Source organism: Haliotis rufescens, unplaced genomic scaffold (assembly GCF_023055435.1).
Source record: "Haliotis rufescens isolate VD_foot unplaced genomic scaffold, xgHalRufe1.0.p SCAF_23, whole genome shotgun sequence".
NCBI classification, from domain to species: Eukaryota; Metazoa; Mollusca; class Gastropoda; order Lepetellida; family Haliotidae; genus Haliotis; species Haliotis rufescens.
In genome coordinates this window covers 6,858,754-6,883,149 of record NW_025963924.1, presented here as the reverse complement: position 1 = coordinate 6,883,149, position 24,396 = coordinate 6,858,754, and the positions used below count along the sequence as shown (strand labels likewise).

The following is a 24,396-nucleotide window of genomic DNA, read 5'->3' as shown; positions in this document are numbered from 1 at the left end:
TGTCTCTAATAAATTCTTAAGAAGAACTTTTAAGGTCTCCTGCACACGATACGCAAGGGATGGGGCACTATCACATCATTGTTGTATATCATTACGCCAAGCCATGGTTCACAATCAATCAAATTCGAGAGGAGATGGCGCACAAGAGCTCAGCGAAACGTGAAGGTTCAGAAGTCTGAAACTGAGGAGGTCCAGACTCTGGTGATAACCATGATGAATATTAATGATGGTGTGGAGGGGGGTGGATGAGGAAGAGGAGGATAGGGGAACAGTGGCATAAAGTAAACGGGTCTGTGTCCCATAGTCCGGAGCTCACTGTCTTGGGCTGGAGGTTGCAATTCGTGTGGAACTGAGACATTGTTCTAATGTCTAGGGCATCAATGGATTGATTGAGATAAACAATGAACTGAGAAGCAAACGAAACTATACCTCTAAGTTAATTTTATCAATTAAAAACATCTTAAGTTAGCGTTATTACTACGTTTATAACGAACACGCTCAAAACGAAATGGATGTTTATCCTGTCCATTCGCTGTATTTTGCTGTATATATGCTTATAACGAACTATGGTTATAACGAACTAAACTTTGTGGTCTCTTTGAGTTCGTTATACTGTTTACTGTATAATAAAAAAATAACTGTACTGGCCTTAAGTCGACACTCAAAGAATACTACCACATGGTTTTATTTTTTAAATATATTTTTGATTTAAACTTGATGGGTATCTTAGACAGCTTATCTTTGAAAATCAATAAATTTGCATCTTTTTCGGCACAAATTTACAACATTTCACACATGGTGGGGTCGTGGGGGTGCAAATACATTTCAAACCCCAGTCTTCATTGAACCAATTTATTTTTACACAAAATTACCCAGACTTATTTTTTACAAACTGTTGCAGAAATGAATGATGGTTAAATAGACATAATCCGATTTAACAACAGTTCTCTAAACTTATGGCCTTTTATGATAGAACATGTGTCTATCGTATTGTCGATGGTCGATCCCTGGTCGCGTCGGAGCAATCAATGTTAAGATGGCACTTGCCTGATGTTACCCTGTCTGGAGTTTTGTAATAAGGGGGACAAAACAAGGACCGGTTGTCAGTTTAATGTGTCTTAGTGGAGTATCCATATTAAACTGCTGCATGGTATCTCATTGGGATAGCACTTTAGAACCGGACTAGTACAAGTAGCCCCTACACGCACACGCACACGCACACGCACACGCACACGCACGCACGCACGCACGCACGCCCACTAAGGTACACACATCGCTATTTTAGCGACATCACCTTGAAGGCGACGTTAAACCACATTTGATATTATACCCTGTTTTGTTGTCCGATATTAGCCCCCTGCCCCCCCCCCCCCCCCCCCCCCCCCCCCCCCCCCTTAACAGACTGACAGCAATACCGCCGGACATCGACCGCCTCTGTGACGTCATACAGCACCAACTACGGAGCCGGGGCAGCTAATGCGTTTATAGTGATAACATGGTTTTATGGAAAGGCATGGAACACAATTACATTTGGGGGAATTTCCAGAACGGTTGCTGGAAGCAGAAAATTGGATTTTGAACAATATATTTGTCATTTGCTGACATTTGGAGCTAGATTAATGAATACTTTGCGGCAATATCCCCTCATGAATTAATAAATATGCCATTAGTTTAACTTAATAAACGTTTATTCGAGGATTTTATCAACATTATGTCACAATAATGTATGAGTGAGTATGGTTTTACGCCGTAATATTCCGGCAATATGAAGGCGGGAACAAACTGGCTTCGCATATTGTACCCATATCGGGAATCGAACCTGGGTTTCGGCGTGACGTGCGAACGCTTTGACTACAAGGCTACCCAATCGCCCTTCATAAACATTAATCATGGTGCTTGTAAATATTTTTATATGGTCACGTTCTATACGCTCAGTTCTTTGAAAAACTGGAGTCCGTAAAAATGAGTCATCCAGTTTTAAATATCTGAATTCACGCATCCATCATTTCGTGATCTAGTGGTTTGAAAATGTGCAATATATCGATATTTATTTTTGGAGAAATAAGTGAGTGAGTGAGTGTGGTTTTACGCCGCTTTTAACAATATTCCAGCAATATCACGGCGGAGGACATCAGAAATAAGCTTCACACATTGTACCCATGTGAGGAATCGAACCCGGGTCTTCGGTGTGACAAGCGAACGCTTTAACCACTAGGCTATCCCTCCGCCCCTTGAGAAGAAAAGAAAGGCGTGCTAAGCGAGGATGTTACCCTATCCTCGCTGTCATACTAAAAACATCCTGATTGCGTGTCATCGTGAAGTAGGTCGGTGCTCTTGTTTTCAATCACTGGTTTACCGATTATGTCACATAGATGAATTAGCGTTGCGTCAAGCAACATCCCTTTAATCACTCACTCACTCCTGGGCGTTAACAGATACAGAAAAGTAACTGTTATTCAATGATAGCTCTTCAGGGCTAGGTGGGGATAGCTCAGTGGGTACAGTGTTTGTGTTTTGCTGGTTCGGTCCCCAGTATGAGTACACTGTGTGTATTGTGGTATCTCCAGATATGATATGGCTGGAATATTGCTGTGTGCAGCGTAAAACAATACCCACTCATGAAATCACTCAAATCATTCAGATAAATATTATTAATTTACTAACAAAAACATTATTGTTTCAATGAAAAATACATATTTTCAAATATATTATTATTATAATACCTGTATCCCAACTGACTAGATCGATGCTCATATCAATCACTGGATTGTCTGGTACAGACTCGATTATTTACAGACTGCCGTCATATAGCTGGAATACTGCTGAGTGCGGCGCTAAACAACAAACAAACAAACACAGATATAAATGGGCAACCTTTTCAAACAATTTCTACCCTTCGTCGTCATAGACACATGTATCGTGTCAAAAACGCTTGTATCGGGTTGAAGGCAAAACATTATTTATAACAAAAATAATATAAATTTTATACATGACTGCATAACGGTATTTCATAACAACTATTACGACAGCTGGTCCATCTCTCGTGTCATCAGTACAATGTAATCACGGAGGCTTGTAATGAATACCTGGGCTATGTTAGTACAAGCTGATTACCATAGCTGTGTAAATAGACACACAGTCGAGTCTACGATCGATCTATGATCGCGCCATCTGCAGGATGTTCCGTCATCGTCGATGTCCATGAGGTCTTCAAAACACCAGGCTCCATCAACGCCGCTCAAACCCTCGCCAATGACGCAAATGCATAATCTCGTGTTGCATGGTATGGTTAGAAATGAGACCGTTAAGGCTATATCTGTTTATTAGTAATATTCACTTAATAGTATACACGTTTCATGAATACAAATTCGTGGTAGCTGAAGCTGCCAATCCCATTTTGGTACCTGGGATTCAGGATGTATTTAGAGAGGATTCAGCACTCATCAGGGTTGCACGCGATACGCAAATACAGTCGTAATTTGTTCGCAGTTCTAACATTTAAAAATAATTATATATCATATTCTTTCGATTTGTTTTCACTAATTTAATTTCAAATCGCATCATTTTATGACCTAGGAACGTGATCAATAGATTTTCGTCTGTGATTGACATTCTGCCTTTGTAGAGTGTATTCCGAGATGCGTTTTTGAGATTTGTGTTAAAGTGGTATTCCTGTTCCGGGAGTCAACAATGGGATTCAGAGTGAATAATTTCATGGTAGTCGGGATTCAGGGGAGGAGTGAGTGAGTGAGTTTGGTTTTAAGCCGCTTTTGGCAATATTCCAGCAATATCACGGCGGGAGACACCAGAAATGGGCTTCACACATTGTATCCATGTCGGGAATCGAACCCGGGTCTTCGGCGTGACGAGCGAACGCTTTAACCACTAGGCTACCCGACCGCCCCGATTCAGGGGAGGAGGGGTGGGCACCCTCATTACTGCTACACAAAGTTAAGAATGCTCTGTGGGACCACCTGTTTTGGGATATATCCACTATCTTCCAGGAAGAAGGGAAAAGTACCACAACTGACTTGAATCTATCTTCTTTGTGGAGAAACACGACATTGGGGTTTGAACGTCGCTCTATGTGTCCAGTATTTGAATCAGAAAGACGTAAATATATCTCACCTTACTAATACAAAAATTTCAAGCAATCGGAATGTGAAGAAAACTCTATAACAAGTGTGATACAGGACATTTAACACCCACACGAACAATTTATACGTTGTGCTGTCAACCTCATATAATTATATCTATTATAATATATATTATAAAAACAAATATATGCGTCCTCTTGCAAACCATATATAATATACAGTCAAGTATATGTTTACCTAATGTACATACACATCTGCATGTATGTATGACTGAATACTATGTATATACTTCTGACACACAGTTACAACACATGGTCAATTCTTTAACTTGAACTTCTGGGTTCTCGGGACCATCCTAAACACATCGAGTTATTCGTTTTTCGAGACAAGCGGAGTGACGCGATTAGACAATTGTGTCGATTGGTATTATAACCCTAATGCTACCTCGTCTTTATATCGAAGTAATGGAGTTTAATGATGCCTGTTCTTGTGACCTCCCCACCCCTCCCATCCCCCTCCCCCCCCCCCCCCCCCCCGTGACATGACTGGAATAGTGCTAACTGCGGCGCAAAACATATATAAGTTCAAGGTTTAACTGAATCACTGTAGCTGTTCCGACAGGCCTGTGGGTAAGGCTGTAGTGCCGGTCACAGAATATAGATTTTTCAATTGAGGTGTTTTATTACCTCCTAAGGAACTCAATTTAGCGGTTATTGTGAGCTAAGCCTGTGCTGTAGAGACCTAATAGTGACGTTTCATTGTGAGGTGTTCCATGGTTCTACTTAAGTCGCCAAGGACGCTGCAGCTACTCTGTACAGTGTTGCGTGTGCCGGGATCCGAAGCTCGTTTGTTCGAATTCTAGATTTGCCTTTGTTTGTTTATTTAGATCCATTGTTTGTCAGTACGACACCCGTGCTCTCCCAAAGTGTGCATGTATCCTTTGTACACCTGTATGTCCGTACATCCTGTACATCCTGATGTACACCTGTATGTGATGACATGTATTGTGTGATGCGTCTGTATGTGAGGTACACCTGTATGTGAGGTACACCTGTATGTGATGTACACCAGTATGTTATGACATGTATTGTACGCCAATGTGATGCACCTGTATGCCAGGTACACCTGTATGTGAGGTACACCTGTATGTGATGTACACCTGTATGTGTTGTTCACCTGTATACATGTATTGTACGCCAATGTGATGCACCTGTATGCCAGGTACACCTGTATGTGTTTATACATCATGATGTATTCGCTGTCTGAACTGTGTGTAGGCCATAAACAACCAGCGTTGAGACGAAGATATCCGCAGCTTTAGGCCTATAAACAAGACTGCATTCCTGTGTAGTTATGCTACTGCAATAACACTTCATCACAGCACTTAAACCCATCCTGACCTTTATACTCTACGGAGAACCAATACAGACACATAACTAAAAACTTCAAAAACAAGACAACATTCCCAGATCAAGGTGACAAAATTTAGTGTTCAATTATTTTAAATACTTATAGGAAGTTAATGTGTCGCAAAAAGTGTTTTGAATGAACTTTTAATATCATATTGAGGCGTCGAAATAGAACATATAATATGTGCAAACAGTTAAACGCACAACTGTTGCGTTCCGTCTGGCAGACAGAAAAACACTTTATACAAATATTTATGCTGGTATTGACTCATTGTATAAACACATTGAGAGAGAGTGTCACTTGTTTTAATTCACCGTGTGATACTTCAAGCATCTGACATCTGAATATGGTTGTAATACATCTATTACATATAAGGTGAGTGAGTATGGTTTTACGCCGCTTTTAGCAATATTCCAGCAATATCACGGCGGGGTCACCAGAAATGAGCTTCACACATTGTACGCATGTCGGGATTCGAACCCGGGTCTTCGGCGTGGCGAGCGAACACTTTAACCACTAGGCTACCCGACCGCTCCTGACATATTAGGAAGAGAATTTCTGTATGTCAAAAGGGGGCGGTCGGGTAGCCTAGTGGTTCAAGCGTTCGCTCGTTACGCCGAAGACCCGGGCTCGATTCCCGACATGGGTACAATGTGTGAAGCCCATTTCTGGTGTCCCCCGCCGTGATATTGCTGGAATATTGCTAAAAGCGGCGTAAAACCATACTCACTCACTCACTGTATGTCAACGTTTCGGAAATGGACTATCTTATTACTTTTGTCATTCTCACATGTACATATATATGCTCTCTGTCTCAAAGCATTTATTTACAACTTCTCAACTTATACCAGTGTTTTACATATCCCATCAACGAAACCCTTGCCTTATATCATTCTGGATTGTCTGGTCCAGACTCGATTATTTACAAACCTCTGTCATATAGCTGGAACATTGCTGAGTAAAGCGTCAAACAAGAAATAAACAAACACACAAAAAGCCCTGTGGGATCCTATGGGTATAGGATGGTCAGGTGGACAGGATCTACGATTGGTTCCAGGTCATCGTGCTCCGATGGCATTGGTCAAACCATTCGTGACGAACTCGTGTTATTCCGGGACAAGCCGAATAGCGACTCGTGACCAACTCGTGTTGCTCCGGGAAAAGCCCAATAGCGACTCGTGACCCTCTCGCGGCAATTTTTGCGATTATGATAGTTAACTGTATCTTGGGTATATTTTTAAATGCAAGACATGTAAATTCAAATTTTTCCTGGGTGATTCTTTGACCGAAGTACTTAAAGTTATAAGCGCATTCTGATTTCTTTCTCGTACATACATTCATCGATAGGGGGACAAGACTTCTTGCAGGTTACGGAAAGGGCGAGTGGTGACGAATGGGATCGATGGTTGCATGGTCCAAACGGGACTATATTTACGTTGTCCAGCTGAAAAGCCTGAATTGTGTCTGTCTGCGGCGTAAAACATTATGACTAACTCATATTATCTTCTACCCCCTATTATATATCAGATCCACGTGTCGGCTACATATACCGTAAACTCACAGCAGCAGGTGCTTGTCTGACTCACTCTGTCTTGTTGACAGGTTGCTTCAGATGCGCCGAGATCTTCCGCGGAGGAACACAAACTATCAGCTGCAGTGACACGGTGACCTCGTCACAACTGGATGAGTTCTAGCCAGTCCGCTCTTATATGTCGTTGTTGCGTCCTATTCCAGAGCGTGCTGTCCAGGTGTACTAGAAGAGAAGTCAACTTTTACAGATACGAGCTGAACTGAAGATGAGCGGCTGTAAAGTTGTGTTCGCTGCCGATCTAAGTGATCATAGTGACTACGCGTTCCACTGTGAGTAGCTCTTAATGTTGCCGAGCAATAACTTTGAATTTCTTATTCTCTTAATGATATCTTTTACCTTCTTTTACTTTTATTGAATTGAAATGTTTTGTAGCTGTGACTTAATGTGTTTAATATGTTTCCGTGTTTGTATCGGTGAACACTTGACTTGCCTTTGCATGTGTTTGTAACGGGCACCACTGGTGGGAAGCGATGCGCTAACTTCTTCGCAAACACCTAGTATGATCACTATTTAATTGTTATTCATAAACAAATGCTTCTCGGTATGGTACAACTTACAACTCTTTTAGCAGAGAGTCCTTATATACCTGATGATGATGGAAATTGTTTTGTCGCTTTTATTTACTTAAATTTATTTTATTCTATTGTAGTAATTACATTTTCTGGATTATGTAAAAAATACTAAAAAGTTCATATGAAATGCTATAATACTGAAACATTGCCGATGTAATGTGAAATCCCACGTCACTCACTCAATACATTCGTCAGGTTGGCGAGTTTCCAAATGGCCATTATCTTATATTCTGTCCTGATTTGTGTTTCGTGTTGTTTCTTAACGATGCGTTCATCAATATTCCAACTGTATAATGGCTGTCTGTAAATAACCGAGTCTGTACTAGACAATCCACTGAATGACATCGTTTCACGCAATTGGGATACGATGACATGCACAGATCTGACCACCAGATCCATTTAGTTGCCTTTTACAACAAGCATAGATTGCTGGGGACCTGTATTATTTCCCGGATTCCTCATAGGTCTGAAACCTACTGGTGGTAGGATCTATCTTAAACATGATCGTTATGGTAGTAGCACGTCTGTACTGTGAAGATGTGTATACACGATGGCGCGGTATGTATACAGTCTACGATATGCTGATAGACAGGTGTCTGTCAAAACACTTCCGGAAACACCCTCAATTGGCCCGTGTCACTCATTATTACCATACATCTGTGTCAGATACATTTTTCATAAATCTACAACTCGCAAATGAAAAAGAAGGCAAGGTAGAGATAAGATACGTAGAAAGTTATCATGTACCTTTTGAACACATATAATCTTATTTTGTTTACTAATATAAATTTGAAAGTTCTAGTGTCCCCTCACAAGTTCCCCTAAGCATTCCCTCGTGGAAGACTGCCCCCCTCCCCTCCCCCCTTTCACACCCACACCCACCCCACCCCCCACACCCATCCCCCACACCAACACCCACACCACTGTTCACGTCACAACAGTTAGTTATACCATTCGGATCCACTCGGCTTCTTCCGCTACCTACGTAATACCTCGGGCAACAATGGAATAGTGATATTGCATCATCTACATGTAAACCGCATTACGACCGATTCTTCCGCGTGTAGTTCCAACAGCAGGACAGCCGAATATTTGAGAGAAAACATTTTGTGGTTAATGGATCTACAATCTGATATTGAGCAATATTTATATAAGTATATTGTTGTGTAATATGATAGTCACGTGAACTAGAGAAACAAGATAAATACGACTGTTTGAAATTCAAGACTTGCGTACAATTGTCTCAGTTTTGTTTCAAACTGTAATCTCTCATTATGATAAGTATCAGCGAACAGAGCATGTACAGAGCTATCCCACTATGTAAAGTGTGTTACATGTCGTCAACATGAGGTCAATTACTTCATGCCTGGACCCGTGAAGATACGGGGTAAAATAGGTCTTTAGCAACCCATAAGGGGCGACTATGCTTGTCGCAAGAGGCGACTAACGGGATCGGGTGGTCAGACTCGATGATTTGGTTGGTGCATGTCATCGTATCCCAATTGCGTGGATCGAGGCTTATTATGTCAATCACTGGATTGTCTGGTCCGAACTCGATTTTTTTACAGATCGCTGTCATCTTTCTGGAATATTGCTGAACGTTAAACAGCAAACACACAAATACAACAAACAAACAAACATGCCTGGAACCCAACAACAACATATTCGCGAATCTTCAGCACAAATTGATAAACCCTGGTAAATCCGTTCGTGACTATAGCAGTGGAATATGGTGACACAATATTACACAGGCAAGTATATTGTGAATATAATATTGCACAGCACGGTATGTTGTGAATAAAATATTTAACATCGCAGTATATTGTACATTGTTGCACAGCGCAGTTTATTGTGAACACAATATTACACTACGCGGTATTTGAATGTTCCCAATTGATTCTAAGAAGTATGCATATGTATGTTCTTCGTAAGAACATTTAGAATACCGCTGTGGTTTGACAATAATGCACAAAAGAAATGTCGTATTCCAAATAATTTGGTTAAACTCAATACAATTTCCCAATCGTAAATGCAACTCAACATGTGAAAAAGCAGATTTCTCACTAAGATGTACATATGTGAAAATGGTAGGAAATATCCCGTTATATTTATGACCGCCATTGTGTAACGGTAAAAGACTACAAAGTGGGTCTGATGGGTATGATAGGATTTTTCTAATCCATTTCTGTCAGTGAGGGATATTTGCTTGCTTGACCTTGACATCTGGACAACACGAAGACGCAGTGACTCACTTTAGCAAAATGGTATTTTCTTCAACAACAGCAACAACTAATTATTGTATGGAATCCTAAAACAGACATTTTCACCTTGTGTCGCTCTCGCATGTCGCGCTACGGTTAATTATGATATATTTTGAGTGTGTTTGTAAGGGCGACAACGCGACAATGTCACTTCTGTGGTGCCATACTATTCAGATGTCATTAAATTAAAAAGCATAATTTGAATGTGGCACTGTTAAATAATTAAATCTAAATGAAATAAGAACATATTGTACGGCTTGTTTCATGGGCTTAATGTTGCATTGTGAACTGTCAGTTCCCTCCCTGCTCGTGTTGTCTTACCCCCTACTTTGACAATGGTCTTATTTCATTGCCTCATTATCTTACAAGCGGCAAGGTGACTTTCGCCGTAAACTTGTATTCTAGACTCTAGAGTTCGAATTTCCTCTTCTTGAAAGCAGATACGTGTATTATATAGGAGCGTTGGATACACCAGTTATTGAGGCCTAGTTTTATACTTCAAGGTTAGAAAGCCATTTGTATGCAACCAGTTTCAGCCATAATTTCGAATCAATCTATGTACAAATGCATGTGAAGTGACCATGCTTGTCGTAAGAGGCGACTAACAGGATCAGGTGGTCAGACTCGATGACATGGTTGATGCATGTTATCGTATTCCAATTGCGTAGATCGATGCTCATGATGTCAATCACTGGATTGTCTAGTCCAGACTCGAGTATTTACAGACAGCGTCATACAGCTGGAATATTGCCGAGTGCAGCGTTGAACAACAAACAAACAAACAAACCAATGCATGGACGTTTCTTTATGTTGAATGTGTCTACATAGTCAGTGATGACACTTCTGCTAAATGTATACACATTTACCAGGTGACAGACTAGTGGACGTGTGTAATACATTCTCCGCTGTGACTCATTGAGAGCGGTCACCTTGTCCTTCTTTGTAGCGACACGGGACACCATACAGACCTCGTTTTAAAGCAGTTTCAAGGTCATAAGACAAAAAACAGTTGATACACTCAAACTTGTTTTCCCGAATCGCTGATTATCGAGGTATCTGCATGGTTTTACCTGCCCCAATGCCAATCTCTATCTACCTGTGTGTCGACAAACTGTAATTCAAGTTCCTTCCACTTTGAGTTAAAGTGAGTTGGATTTAAAGTCCCCAACACCGTTTAATTATGCTTCAGTTGAAACACGACGTGGCAGCTGCACGTGGGAGGAAAACCCAAAGTGATGCAGGTCTTAGGTTACCAGGGGTGTCGGGTAGCCTAATGGTTAAAGCGTTCGCTCGTCACGCCGAAGACCCGGGTTCTATTCCCGACATGGGTACAATGTGTGAAGTCCATTTCTGGTGTCTCCCGCCGTGATATTGCTGGAATATTGCTCAAAGCGGCGTAAAACCATACTCACTCACCCACTCACTTAGGTTTCCACGGTTACGGCTCTGACAAACTAATATGATCATAATGAGAGCGAATCTTGGATTCGAACCCATTCTGAACAACGCCTTCGACCACTAGGCCACCATGCCCCTTCGAGTTACCGACTAATATTGATGTAAAATACCAACTGTAAAATTTAGAAGTGTCAACCAAGTATATCTACGATCATACATATTGAAACGGAGATATTAAATTAGCATACATTAATGCACATTTTTAAGGAAATATCCCCAGCTGAATAAGAACTAAATAATATAAGAACTGTAAAAATAGCTTGCTCAGGTTGAATGCTATCATCTTATTTAGCCTCAGTTAGCAGATGTCGACACGCTATGCTGACATGATGCTGTAAATTCCAACATTAATGTCAAGGACTGAAACGCTTCAACTGGCACATGTCATTCACTGAAGCGGAAGTGAAATCCGGAGATACACTTATGAATCATAGAACATGCGCTGTCATGGCCTTTGCCAAGATTTAGTTCATTTTTCGGCTGCAGGTTATTCTTACAAGAGTACCATTTTTGTTTGATCAAATTTGTTTTCAAAGAAAGTCGAGAGTTTAAATGAAACCAACTGCCAAACAAAAGACGTTATACAACCATTTGAAGACGACTAAATGTTGAACGAGAAATAGTTATTCGACAGTGACGTATTTGATACGGGTGTGATAGTTGGGTTTGGGGTCTTAAGTTTGTAGTGGTTCGGTGCCTGTTTTCACCCTTGTAACGTTGTGATAAGGTTTGTAACATTTTTGGTCAAATCCAATTTTCAAGTGTATACTTTCTTTTGCCCGGCAATGTACATCGAAAGCAATCCTTCTGCACCCCGAACGAAAGGTGATAATCTGTACTCTTGGTAAAACAATCATGTTTTCTCAATTACACGTAATAAAGATAAGCCACTTACTATCCGCTGTTAAGAATGTTAGCCTTGTTGTTAAAGCGTGCGCTCGTCAAGCCGAAGACCCGGGTTCGATTCCCCAATGGGAACAATGCGTGAAACCCATTTCTGGTGTCCCCCGCCGTGATATTGCTGGAATATTGCTGAAAACTGCGTAAAACTATACTCACTCTCTAACATGATAAGCTTTTTTTAGACACACGAAGAGGTGGCGTTTAGTTACATCAGAGTATATATGCAGAGAAACAAAATCAGCTATAGTGATGACGGGCGACACTGACCGCCTAGAGCAATTAGCCAGCATGTCAAAGTGGTAGGTCTTTCTATGACCACCTACATGTACACATCTTGTTGACAGACCGTCGTTCATCACGCCATAGTTACAATCTGGACATATTTTGGTTTTGACACGCGTGCCAATCAATGTATTAAGATAGTCATCTAAAATGATAGATAGAATACAATAGATCTATTATACCGCCGGTTTGAAGAACAAGATAAAAATACATCCTCGCGCGATCCTCGGACTGGGTCCAACTTTGACTTTACTATTATACAATTTTGTACCTTTATCTCGAAGTTGGTATTTCCACATTAACAGTTTTGAGAAGCGCAAGTATATCTCGTACCTTTCTCAACACATCTAACATTGCTGTAAAACTACAGAGCAATTTAATCAATTTACATGTTTGTTTTAATCCAATTGTAATGGTAATGTTTACTTACAAATAAAGTATTGTGAGTAGACATAAGTAAAAAAACATGGGGCAGGTTCCATGTAAGTGAAACAAAACGATTTAAGTTGCTCGACAAGATGTTTACGCCATTTTGTTATAGATATTTTTTAAACCAAATAGTTCGATATATATCAGTACATTCGAAATAACCGACATCGAAATATCCAGGTCCAACTTAGATATAGCTCATAGATAACACTTATTGTTCTGTAAACCATTTATTTCAAACTGCTGCTGTCTATATAAAGATCTACTTCAAACAAATAAACTTAGAAACTGTTTCGTGATCTTTTTAGTCCAGTGTTTTTGGAAGTTTGGTCGAAACGCTCGTTAATCATGTCCAAGACCCAGATTTCAACCCCTAAAGATTCCCCGCAGTGCAATATTGCAACAGAAAGTCGTCAAATAGCTGTTAACGCCCAACGCACGACATAAATAATTATTACGCTCGGCATTAAGGGGATAAAACAAGGATTGGTCGGCTCGGAGACACTATAATGAGTCTGAGTGGGCTCTTCATGTTAAACGGCGTCATGGTTTTTCGGGGGCTAGCACTGAAAAACGGCTTTAGTACTAGTCCGAACAAGTACAAACACACACGCACACACATGCACACACGTGCATGCACGTCGCTATATAAGTGCAATAATCTTATCGCAACGTTAAACCCAATTTCGCTTCAGCTGTTATTAACTTCTATTTCAAGAACCCTCTATCGACCGGGCCTTGGCAAATCTAGCACCGTAATCCGTCAAGGGTAATGACTGACCGTCTCGGTGATGTCGTTGTAATTCTGCCGACTGAGGTGTAAACCCCTCCTCACCCCTCGCTCACCCAGCTGACAGGGGGACGTGTTACAATCAGCATGACCCCCATGTCAACTTGTTTATGTAACCTTTACCCCCGGGCCGCGTGGCTTACCCTCCCGAGGATCCATCAGGTGTTATGTAACGCGGAGTGTCGGGGGAGAGGATCACGTCTTACACAGAACGTGTGGGTAATAATGTCTGCTGTCAAACTGCCTTGGTTAACGTGGGCGGATTCATCTCTCGCTCTGAGGCAAAAGTGGCATCTGTCTTATATAACCTTAGACACTCTGACAAACATTGAGGGTCAAATTTCAAATAGGAACTCGCCTTTCGACATTCATTTAATTTTCCTGTATTACTCATATGGCCATATTTTCAAAGACAGATTCTGTCTGTTGTCGCAAAATTCCAGAAACTTTCAGGATTAAAATGTTGAGCAAATTTGGCATTTGAAATGGCCTCAAGACCAAGAACCCTGTTGGATCTTCGGAATAAAATAGGTTTCCAGTTCCCCAGACTTGTCTACTCGTTGAGATTCCTGAAAAGAATAGGTCTCCAGTACCCAAGTCTTGTCAACCCGTTGGGATTCCTGAATAGAATAGGTCTCCAGTACCGTAGGCTTGTCAACCCGTTGGGATTCCTGAATAGAATAGGTCTCCAGTACCCAAGGCTTGTCAACCCGTTGGGATTCCTGAATAGAATAGGTCTCCAGTACCCAAGGCTTGTCAACCCGTTGGGATTCCTGAATAGAATAGGTCTCCAGTACCCAAGGCTTGTCAACCCGTTGGGATTCCCGCTAAGAATAGGCTCCTAGTACCCAAAGCTTGTCAACCCGTTGGGATTCCTGAATAGAATAGGTCTCCAGTACCCAAGGCTTGTCAACCCGTGGGGATTCCCGCTAAGAATAGGCTCCTAGTACCCAAGGCTTGTCAACCCGTGGGGATTCCCGGTAAGAATAGGTTCCTAGTACCCAAGGCTTGTCAACCCGTGGGGATTCCTGAATAGAATAGGCTCCTAGTACCCAAGGCTTGTCAACCCGTTGGGATTCCCGCTAAGAATAGGCTCCTAGTACCCAAGGCTTGTCAACCCGTGGGGATTCCCGCTAAGAATAGGCTCCTAGTACCCAAGGCTTGTCAACCCGTTGGGATTCCCGCTAAGAATAGGCTTCTAGTACCCAAGGCTTGTCAACCCGTGGGGATTCCCGGTAAGAATAGGCTCCTAGTACGAAATGAACGTCTATCCGTTGGGATTCCCACTTAGAATAGTTCCCAGTGACCCATGTCTACCTTCGGGGGTTACTGGGTAGAATGGGTCGCCAGGAACCCATGCTTGTCCAACCGGTGGAATCCATGGGTAGACAAGATCCCAAGTTACACCTGCTTGTCTACCCGTTTAGGTTCCCGGGTAGAATTATTGGTCCCCAGTAATTACTGCTTGTCTACCCGTTAATTTCCCGGGAAGAACTATAGGTCCCTAGTAAGCTGACCTACTGGATCGGGTGATCAGCCTCCGTGGCTTGTTTGATGGAGTGTCATCGTACCCTGACGGCTCGGATCGTTGGTCATAATATCAACCACTGGATTGTCTCGTCCAGATTTGATTATTTTCAGACCGCCGTTGGAAAAAACTGGCGTTAAACAACAAACAAACAAACAAACAAACACAGAATTGGTCCCCTGTGCCACTTAAATGTCTCGCCGTTCGAATTCCTGGGTAGAATAGGTCCTTGGCACCCAATGCTCGTCTACACGTTAGCATTCCCATGTTGAATAGGTCCATTTTAACCGCAGATAATGAAATATGAATTCTTATGTTTGATCAAGTTATAGAACATGTGTTACAGTAACTATAAATCATATTAAATGGTGAGGTGAAATGGGATTTAACGTCGCTTCCAAGACTATTGCACATATATCGGGACGTGCATGCACGTGAATGTGTGTGGGTGCTTGTACTAGTCCGGACTGATTTTATAGTGCTAGCCCACTGAGATACCATGCAGCAGTTTAACATTATACCCCTCAGACACAGTATACTGACTCCGAGCCGACCGGTCCTTGTTTTAGCCTCTTAATGCTGAGGGTAACAACAAGTACCATCTTTTAACTTCCTTTGGTATGACGCGGCTTGGCATCGAAACCCCGACTGTCGGTTATATTTAAGACATCTACGTCTCAATATTCACACAAATATCCCTATTATTCCATATCATATGTAAATGGTGATGTATATTTCAGAGAACTATGAGACCCATGCAGAAAGTTGATTTTAACGGGGAAAAACGAGTGACAACGCAGTTGCTGCCAGTGACGATTGTGTCTCAAAATGATAATTTAAGAGATATTGTCACTGACATAAAAAAACATTATTGTCATTTGGTGAAATGTAAAATGTATAATTTGAATACAGCATTGTTTATGACTACATAAATAAATCCCACGCCAGCTTGTCTCATAACCTTCCTGTTGCAGAGGCGTGAACTACCAGTGCCCTTTCTCGTCACACACTGGTTAATGGTTGTATTATAACATCTCTACCTTCGGATACCACAAGAATTTTAAAGTGAAGGCAATCTTTAAAATATAGTTGAAGATAAACTTAATCATATCCAGTTACAATCCTGATATTGTGAGAGATGATTCTTCCAAAGGATCCATGGATAGAATTGTAAGAAATGACTGTTGAAATTTTGAAAATTATTTCATAAAAAAATAATTAATAAACGATTGGAGAACTCTACTTTTTGTTTAAAACATCCAATCACAATTTAGCAGATGGAAGAAAAATACCATTATCTGGAAGAATATGCGAACTGTGCCAAATGTATGACAAAAGTGATTAATTTCATATTTTGGTTTTTTGTGTCCTTCATTTGAAGAAGAGAGGAAACAACTAATGCATAAATATTATTATATTATATTACATCTAACATGTATAAAATGAATTTACTCTTTAAAAGCCGAAGATTGGAAACAATGAGGAAACTATGCTGTATAAAATAATAATGATAAAGTTCAAACCTGGAAAGAAAATTTCATACATTTTGTATAATCTGTACTTGAATTGTACCCGTAATTTCACTGCTAGCGACCTGCATGTATCAAAGTTCAGTTCAGTTCAGTTCAGTTCAGTTCAGTTCAGTTCAGTTCGGTGCAGTTCAGACAATAAGGCTTGATTGGTCAGTAAGCGGTGTCCTCTCAATGTGCCTAAAGTTCCACTGGGCCTACAGAAATGTTTCGGTCTGATGCTCAGAAGATGATGCACGAGTGAACATGACTGGTACCCGTTTCATCTGCGATATGAGATAATCTTGTCCATACTGCGACAACAAAACAATGTGGGCACAATGGGAAACACTTGCGAAACAAAATAAAAACATAACACATAATGAAAGTCACGGATATATTACGGTTCTGCATATCATCAGTGGGAAACACAAGCAGCTTGTCCTCGTCACCGTCATTCACACACTGAAACTGATCTCCAGTTTCCGTTTCCGTCCATCCTCCCTGCAGCTGAACTTCCGATAAGGACTTCGGCAAGTTAGGCAGCGCTTTGCTTCTGTGACAGGAGAGTCCTGGTTTCATACTTGCAAAGGATGCAAATTGAATGGTGGCTGCAACAGGCACTGAGGATAACGAATCTTCATATTTCTGTAGGCAAATTGGGATGTAGGCAAACTGGCTTGTAGGCACAACGGGATGTAGGATTGAACCCTGTAAGCAGCTAAGTGGCTTTCACTGAAAAGGTATTTTCCCTGGACAGTTTATTGTCTCATAACAGGAATTGCCTGTTGTTGAAGATAGATCTATGCGTTGTTGTTCTACATAGGGCTGCGACTCAGGCTTGGCTGCAAGCAATAAGTTGTTTTTCTATATAAAAAACTTATTTCTTCTCGACTGTTATTGTTTGAGAGATCGAATTGCCTCTTTTTGAAACTAGATCTATGAGATGCCTGTTCTTTATAGGCTTGTTTATGTTTAAGACTTGTTTTTAAGCTTTAAAATTACCTGTTGTTGAAATTAGATCTATGAGAAGCTTATTCTGTATAAAAAACATGTTTGAGACTTTGTTTTAAGCTTAAAGCGAAGGAAAGCCTCATTATATGTCTGGTACAACGAATGTCAGGCATAATTTCTTTCTTGTCTACATCAAAGCCGGTGTTTTTCTGGAATGTTAATTAATGTGTCTACTTTGTTTATGGCAATTACGCTGATACAACGTACATGTTGCTATGTTCTAAACAGCTTCATCTTGTACAGGACCACACAGGTGGGAGGTATGGGGGTTGGGGGTTGGGTGGGGTAGTGGAGCTACGCATACATTTACCAGGTGACAATGGTGGACTTTAAGTGTGTATTATACCCCCGCCGGAAAGCTCATTGAGAGCGGTCACCTTGTCCCGCACTGTAGTGACATTTGACACTATGCAGGCCTTTCTCATTACAGCGTTTCTATTACAAGGTTCATCAGATGTCAGTTAAACATAGTTCCTTGATGTCAGGGTTTCCCGAATTAAGGCTTATGTCAAAACGTTCCCATAGTATTATGAAATACTAGTACAAGATGATCTCAAACATTAACTAGATTTTAAAATTGTAAACATTGTTACCCTTATTACTGCTTCATTATGATATTGAAAAACAAAACAAATTCTCACCCTCGTGTCGCCTGACATTAATATATCAACATTCGTCGATATTTTCGGGGTCTTGATACTATGTTCGAAGAGTGTTGATACCTGTTACATCCAAAGGCACTGTATTGAAATAATACATATAACACGCAACCTGTTCATAATCGAGCCTGCGTCAAGCAAACAAGTGACTGAAAGTATGAGCACCGATCCAGGCATCCGGTCACGGTGACTCGCTATCAGCTAAATCACACGAGATACTGACCACCCAGTCCATTTTAGTTGACTCTAAATAGGTTGAACAGGCCAATTCTACCATTCGGGGATCCATTTGGGGTTCTTCTGTTTTGTTCCATGTCAGGGGTTTGTTTGTTTGTTTGTTTGTTTGTTTGTTTGTTTAACTCAGCAAAATGCAAGCTATATGACGGCGGCCATGTATTATGTATGTAGACGTAGAGTGCAGGTTACATCAAGGTCCAGGGAGTACAGACAGCTGTAGTGATGAAGGGCGACACTGACCGCCTCCAGCAATTGACAATCATGCCAAGGTGGCGAATTTGTGTGACCACGTACGAAGAATGTTGACATCGTCATACATCACGCTCCGTTTACATATGTAACCTAATTAGGGTGTTGACACGCTTGCCAGTTAATGTCAGAAATAGTCCTCAAAGTAATGGCTACGAATACGATAGATTCATTACCTTTCGAGATCGACTGATTTATATGGGCAGATGAAAGTGCATTGGACCTGAGTGATCAACAGCCACAGCTCGTGGCTTTCACCATTAATTCATTCCGAACGGATGTTCCGTGATTCCTCGTTGGATATTCAATAAATCACACATAATCCGATCAGTGAGCTTCGTTTTGTTCGACGAAAATGTAGATGCTGTGTGGAGACTTTAATCCACTTTTCGAAATAAACATCGGCCCGTAGGCCCGAGTCCGATAGATTTGTTCCGGGCTGATAGTTTTATATTTCAGCAGGCCCTTACGGCCTGCAGTATATTTTAAGCTATAAACATGGTTATGAATCATAACTCTGAGCCTGCTTGGTGAACACAGGGTCCAGCTTCAGTGGAGACTAACGGGATTGGGTGATTCATGTCATCGTATCCCAATTTCGTGGATCGATGCTCATGATATCAATCACTGGATTGTCTGGTCCGGACTCGATTATTTACAGACCGCCGTCATATAGCTGGAATGTTGCTGAGTGCGGCGTTAAACAACAAACAAACAAACAATGTGTGAAGCCAATTTCTTGAATCCCCCGTCGTGATATTGCTGGAATATTGATGAAAACGGCGTAAAACCTCACTCACTCACTCACTCACTCACTCACTCACTCACTCACTCACTCACTCACTCACTCACTCACTCACTCACTCACTCACTCACTCACTCACTCACTCACTCACTCACTCACTCACTCACTCACTCACTCACTCACTCACTCACTCACTCACTCACTCACTCACTCACTCACTCACTCACTCACTCACTCACTCACTCACTCACTCACTCACTCACTCACTCACTCACTCACTCACTCACTCACTCACTCACTCACTCACTCACTCACTCACTCACTCACTCACTCACTCACTCACTCACTCACTCACTCACTCACTCACTCACTCACTCACTCACTCACTCACTCACTCACTCACTCACTCACTCACTCACTCACTCACTCACTCACTCACTCACTCACTCACTCACTCACTCACTCACTCACTCACTCACTCACTCACTCACTCACTCACTCACTCACTCACTCACTCACTCACTCACTCACTCACTCACTCACTCACTCACTCACTCACTCACTCACTCACTCACTCACTCACTCACTCACTCACTCACTCACTCACTCACTCACTCACTCACTCACGTATCGACCCGGCCATGGCAAATCTAGTACAGTAACTCATCTATGGTAATCACTGACTCTCTGGGTGATGTGGTTGCAATTCTTCTCTATGTCACTACCGTGATTAATGAGAAATAAACATCGTCTCTCTTCTCTCGTTGACTGAGGTGTCAACCCCTTCTCACCCCTTCTCACCTCTCGCTCACCCAGCTGACAGGGGGACGTGTTACAATCACCATGACCCCCACGTCAACTTGTTCATGTCATCTAACCTTCACCCCCACCCCCCCGGGCCGCGTGGCTTACCCTCCCGTTTATCCATCAAGAGTTGTATAACGCATAGTCCGGGTGGGGATCAGCGCTGACGGAACGTGGGGGTAATATATTAATGCTTGCTGCTTACCCCCTCCGATAACGTGGGCGGTTTCAACCCACGGTCAAGTGTGGGATGATGGTCTTATATTTCTTTCAACCGTGACATTTTAGAATCCTTCATTCCGATTGGTCTGCCATAGAATATACGTTTGACCATCACCGCCAAAGAATAATTTCTTTAATGCACTTTCAAGCCTGGCCGTAGGGCAATTTCAGATATTGATATTATTTAATAACTTTGCGCAATATAGTGTTGAGGTCCCGGAATTTAAAGTCAATGAGGCGATGTATTTTTGAAAAAGAATCCGATGAAAACAATGAAGAGAGTGTATTTTGAAATACAAATTCTCAAACTTCACGGGGCGGTCGGGTAGCCTAGTGGTTAAAGCGTTCGCTCGTCACGCCGAAGACCCGGGTTCGATTCCCGACATGGGTACAATGTGTGAAGCCCATTTCTGGTGTCCCCCGCCGTGATATTGCTGTAATATTGCTAAAAGCGGCGTAAAACCAAACTCACTCACTCACTCACTCAAACTTCACATATATTTCAAATAAAATTTCCAGTTATCGAATCTTCTTTAGAAACGTCTAAATTGAAAACACAGTAAGTTATATATTTAATTACTTGCAAGACATGTATATCACACATCCATATTCAACCATCTTGTTACGTAAAGACACAGTATTTGATAACGTCCGGTGGGATTCAATTCAAGTAATGGGAAACGTAGATCCTCCATCGCCCCATCCTTACAACCGATACTTGCGACTCTTTCAAGAAACAAGCTACTCGTTGTCTTCACGGAGGAGCTCTAGTTTCCATAATAACGCTGATACAGCACGTCTTATGTTTATTGTCGTTGCTAGATAACGCCTTTAGACTGAACTTACGTATGCTGGTATCAACAACTATATACATTCACGTTTCAAGTGGACATGTGTGTAAAGACAGGCCTCTGTTCCCCCTAACTTATGTTAGACTATACGTATATTATATACTGTAAGTGCAATGCCTGAGGCGACATCTAAAGAAGAGTCTGGTCGTCCTTGAGACCAGGTATATTATAGTGCAGAATTCTAGAGTCTGGTCGCCCTTGAGTCCAGGTATATTGTAGTGCAGAATTCTGGAGTCTGGTCGTCCTTGAGTCCAGGTATATTATAGTACAGAATTCTAGAGTCTGGTCGCCCTTGAGTCCACGTTTATTGTAGTGTAGAATTCTAGAGTCTGATCGTCCTTGAGTTCAGGTATATTATAGTACAGAATTCTAGAGTCTGGTCGCCCTTGAGTTCAGGTATATTATAGTACAGAATTCTAGAGTCTGGTCGTCCTTGAGTCCACGTATATTGTAAAGTAGAATTCTAGAGTCTGGCCGTCCTTGAGTCCACGTATATTGTAGTGTAGAATTATAGAGTCTGGTCGTCCTTGAGTCCACGTATATTGTAGAGTAGAATTCTAGAGTCTGGCCGTCCTTGAGTCCACGTATATTGTAGTGTAGAATTATAGAGTCTGGCCGTCCTTGAGTCCACGTATATTGTAGTGTAGAATTATAGAGTCTGGCCGTCCTTGAGTCCACGTATATTGTAGTGTAGAATTCTAGAGTCTGGCCGTCCTTGAGTCCACGTATATTGTAGTGTAGAATTATAGAGTCTGGCCGTCCTTGAGTCCACGTATATTGTAGTGTAGAATTCTAGAGTCTGGTCGCCCTTGAGTCCACGTATATTGTAGTGTAGAATTATAGAGTCTGGCCGTCCTTGAGTCCACGTATATTGTAGTGTAGAATTCTAGAGTCTGGTCGCCTTTGAGTCCACGTATATTGTAGTGTAGAATTCTAGAGTCTGGTCGTCTTGAGTTCAGATATATTATAGTGCAGAATTCTAGAGTCTTGTTGTCCTTGAATTAACTTTATTATAGTGCTATGACTACAGACGATATCTAGAGTCTGGTCATCCAAGAGCCCAGTTATTTATAGGGCAATTCCTGAGCTGAGGCGACAACTAAATATATACAATATCTAAGGTTCGGTCGTTCTAAAGTCCAGTTATATTATACAGCAACGCCTGAGGCGATAACTACAAACGATATCTAGACTCTAGTGATTCTATACCTCATGAACAGGAACAGAATCCCAACAAATCAGAATCGTCCTATTCACAGAAAAATAACTCGGCACAATTCGCACATAATGACTTCACGTTCTCTCTATGAGCTGGCCCAGGAGGCGATCTATCACAGCCCAAATGCAGAAATACATTCTCTGTATGATTTGTTCAATACATTATTCTCCAACTGTGGTAATCAGAGCTGAAAAAGCAGTGATGTTCATCCATCGATGATGACATATTGCTTCTGTAGCCGGGACCTCGGACATTTGTCGATTGTACCTCACAAGTCGGATGGTCTTTTACCAGATCAGCACAAGGTTTCAAATTATGATAACAACCTCTGCTTGAAACTGCGCGATCGGTTACCTATTACAAAAATTACAGCCTGAAGAAATGTCCCCTTCTTCAGATATTCTTCCGATAGAAAAGAGCGAGTTTTTTTATGAAACTGGAAAATCGTTCATTTTGCTGGGAGCTGGCTGGTGTTTTAAATTTATAAATGAGAGCGTAAAAACAAACAACGTGAAATGATTGTCGATATATCTCTACCTTACAGCTAAAAATCTGATTTTGCTCTACATTCATTGTCTTTCGCGAGACCACAAAGCGATATGTCTCAGAAAAAGAGCGCCAAGCGTTGCTTTGAAGAGGGTATACACTACTGGGTAGTCTGTCTCCCATACAGAATTGGTTCCGTTTGGATTTTATATCTTGTAGATATATATTTAAAATTTAAGTTAACTCTTTGGGTCTAAATATGGGGTTGCAGCAACCTTTCCTTGATTGCTTGCAGTAAGTGATAGCGTTGCTGACTCTCTGGTCGCTGGTGTGCTGACGTCCTGGAGCTAACTGTACAGGCTGTGTATCCGAGACGTAAACTAACAGATGATGGTTATATACAACCACTTACGTGCAGTTAGTCACAGATGCTTTCAACGCCATCCTTGTTTCACGGGTACATAAGACACTGTTTTAAAACACGACGTCTTTCTTTACCTTGCGGGCGAGTGGAAATTATGTTTCTGTTAATGATAAACATGCATTAAATAAGACATACAGCCGAGTTGAATGTAAACACACACGATATAAGGTTACAAGTGTAGGGTTTCCTTCACGATTCGCGTGAAATGTATGGGATGGCTATGTTTACATCATCATCATCATCATCATCATCATCATCATCACCACCAAATCATGAGGTACAGGCACGCTATGTAATTACAACATGTATACATGTTATGTTTACACCAAATACATTGCATCCACATGAGGTAACCGACTGCGAAATCATCATCATCATTATCATCATCATCATCACCACCACCACCACCAAATAATGAGGTACAGGTACCCTAAGTAATTACATGTTACATGTTATGTTTACACCAATTATATTGCATCCACATGAGGTAACCAAATGCGAACTCATCATCATCATCATCATCATCATCATCATCATCATCATCAAATGATGAGGTACAAGTACGCTAAGTAATTTCAACATGTATACTTGGCTACATGCTTGTACTACATCACATGACAGAAGAAGCTGCAGCTGAGCTTGATGGAGAAGACCAAG

At 41.4% G+C, this 24,396-nt stretch overlaps 1 protein-coding gene across 2 annotated transcripts in view; it reads left to right on the top strand.

The window, feature by feature from the left end:
- Positions 1 to 24,396, top strand: part of LOC124146536 (universal stress protein PHOS32-like) — a 63,135-nt gene that overhangs the window by 14,343 nt on the left and 24,396 nt on the right. Inside the window, exon 2 of one of the 2 annotated variants that reach the window (XM_046516853.2) lies at positions 7,110 to 7,367. In XM_046516853.2, coding sequence (XP_046372809.1) covers positions 7,304 to 7,367 — 64 coding nt within the window. In that variant the 5' untranslated portion in view covers positions 7,110 to 7,303. The remainder of the gene's footprint in view (positions 1 to 7,109; positions 7,368 to 24,396) is intronic. The other variant, XM_046516854.2, reaches the window with a different exon arrangement.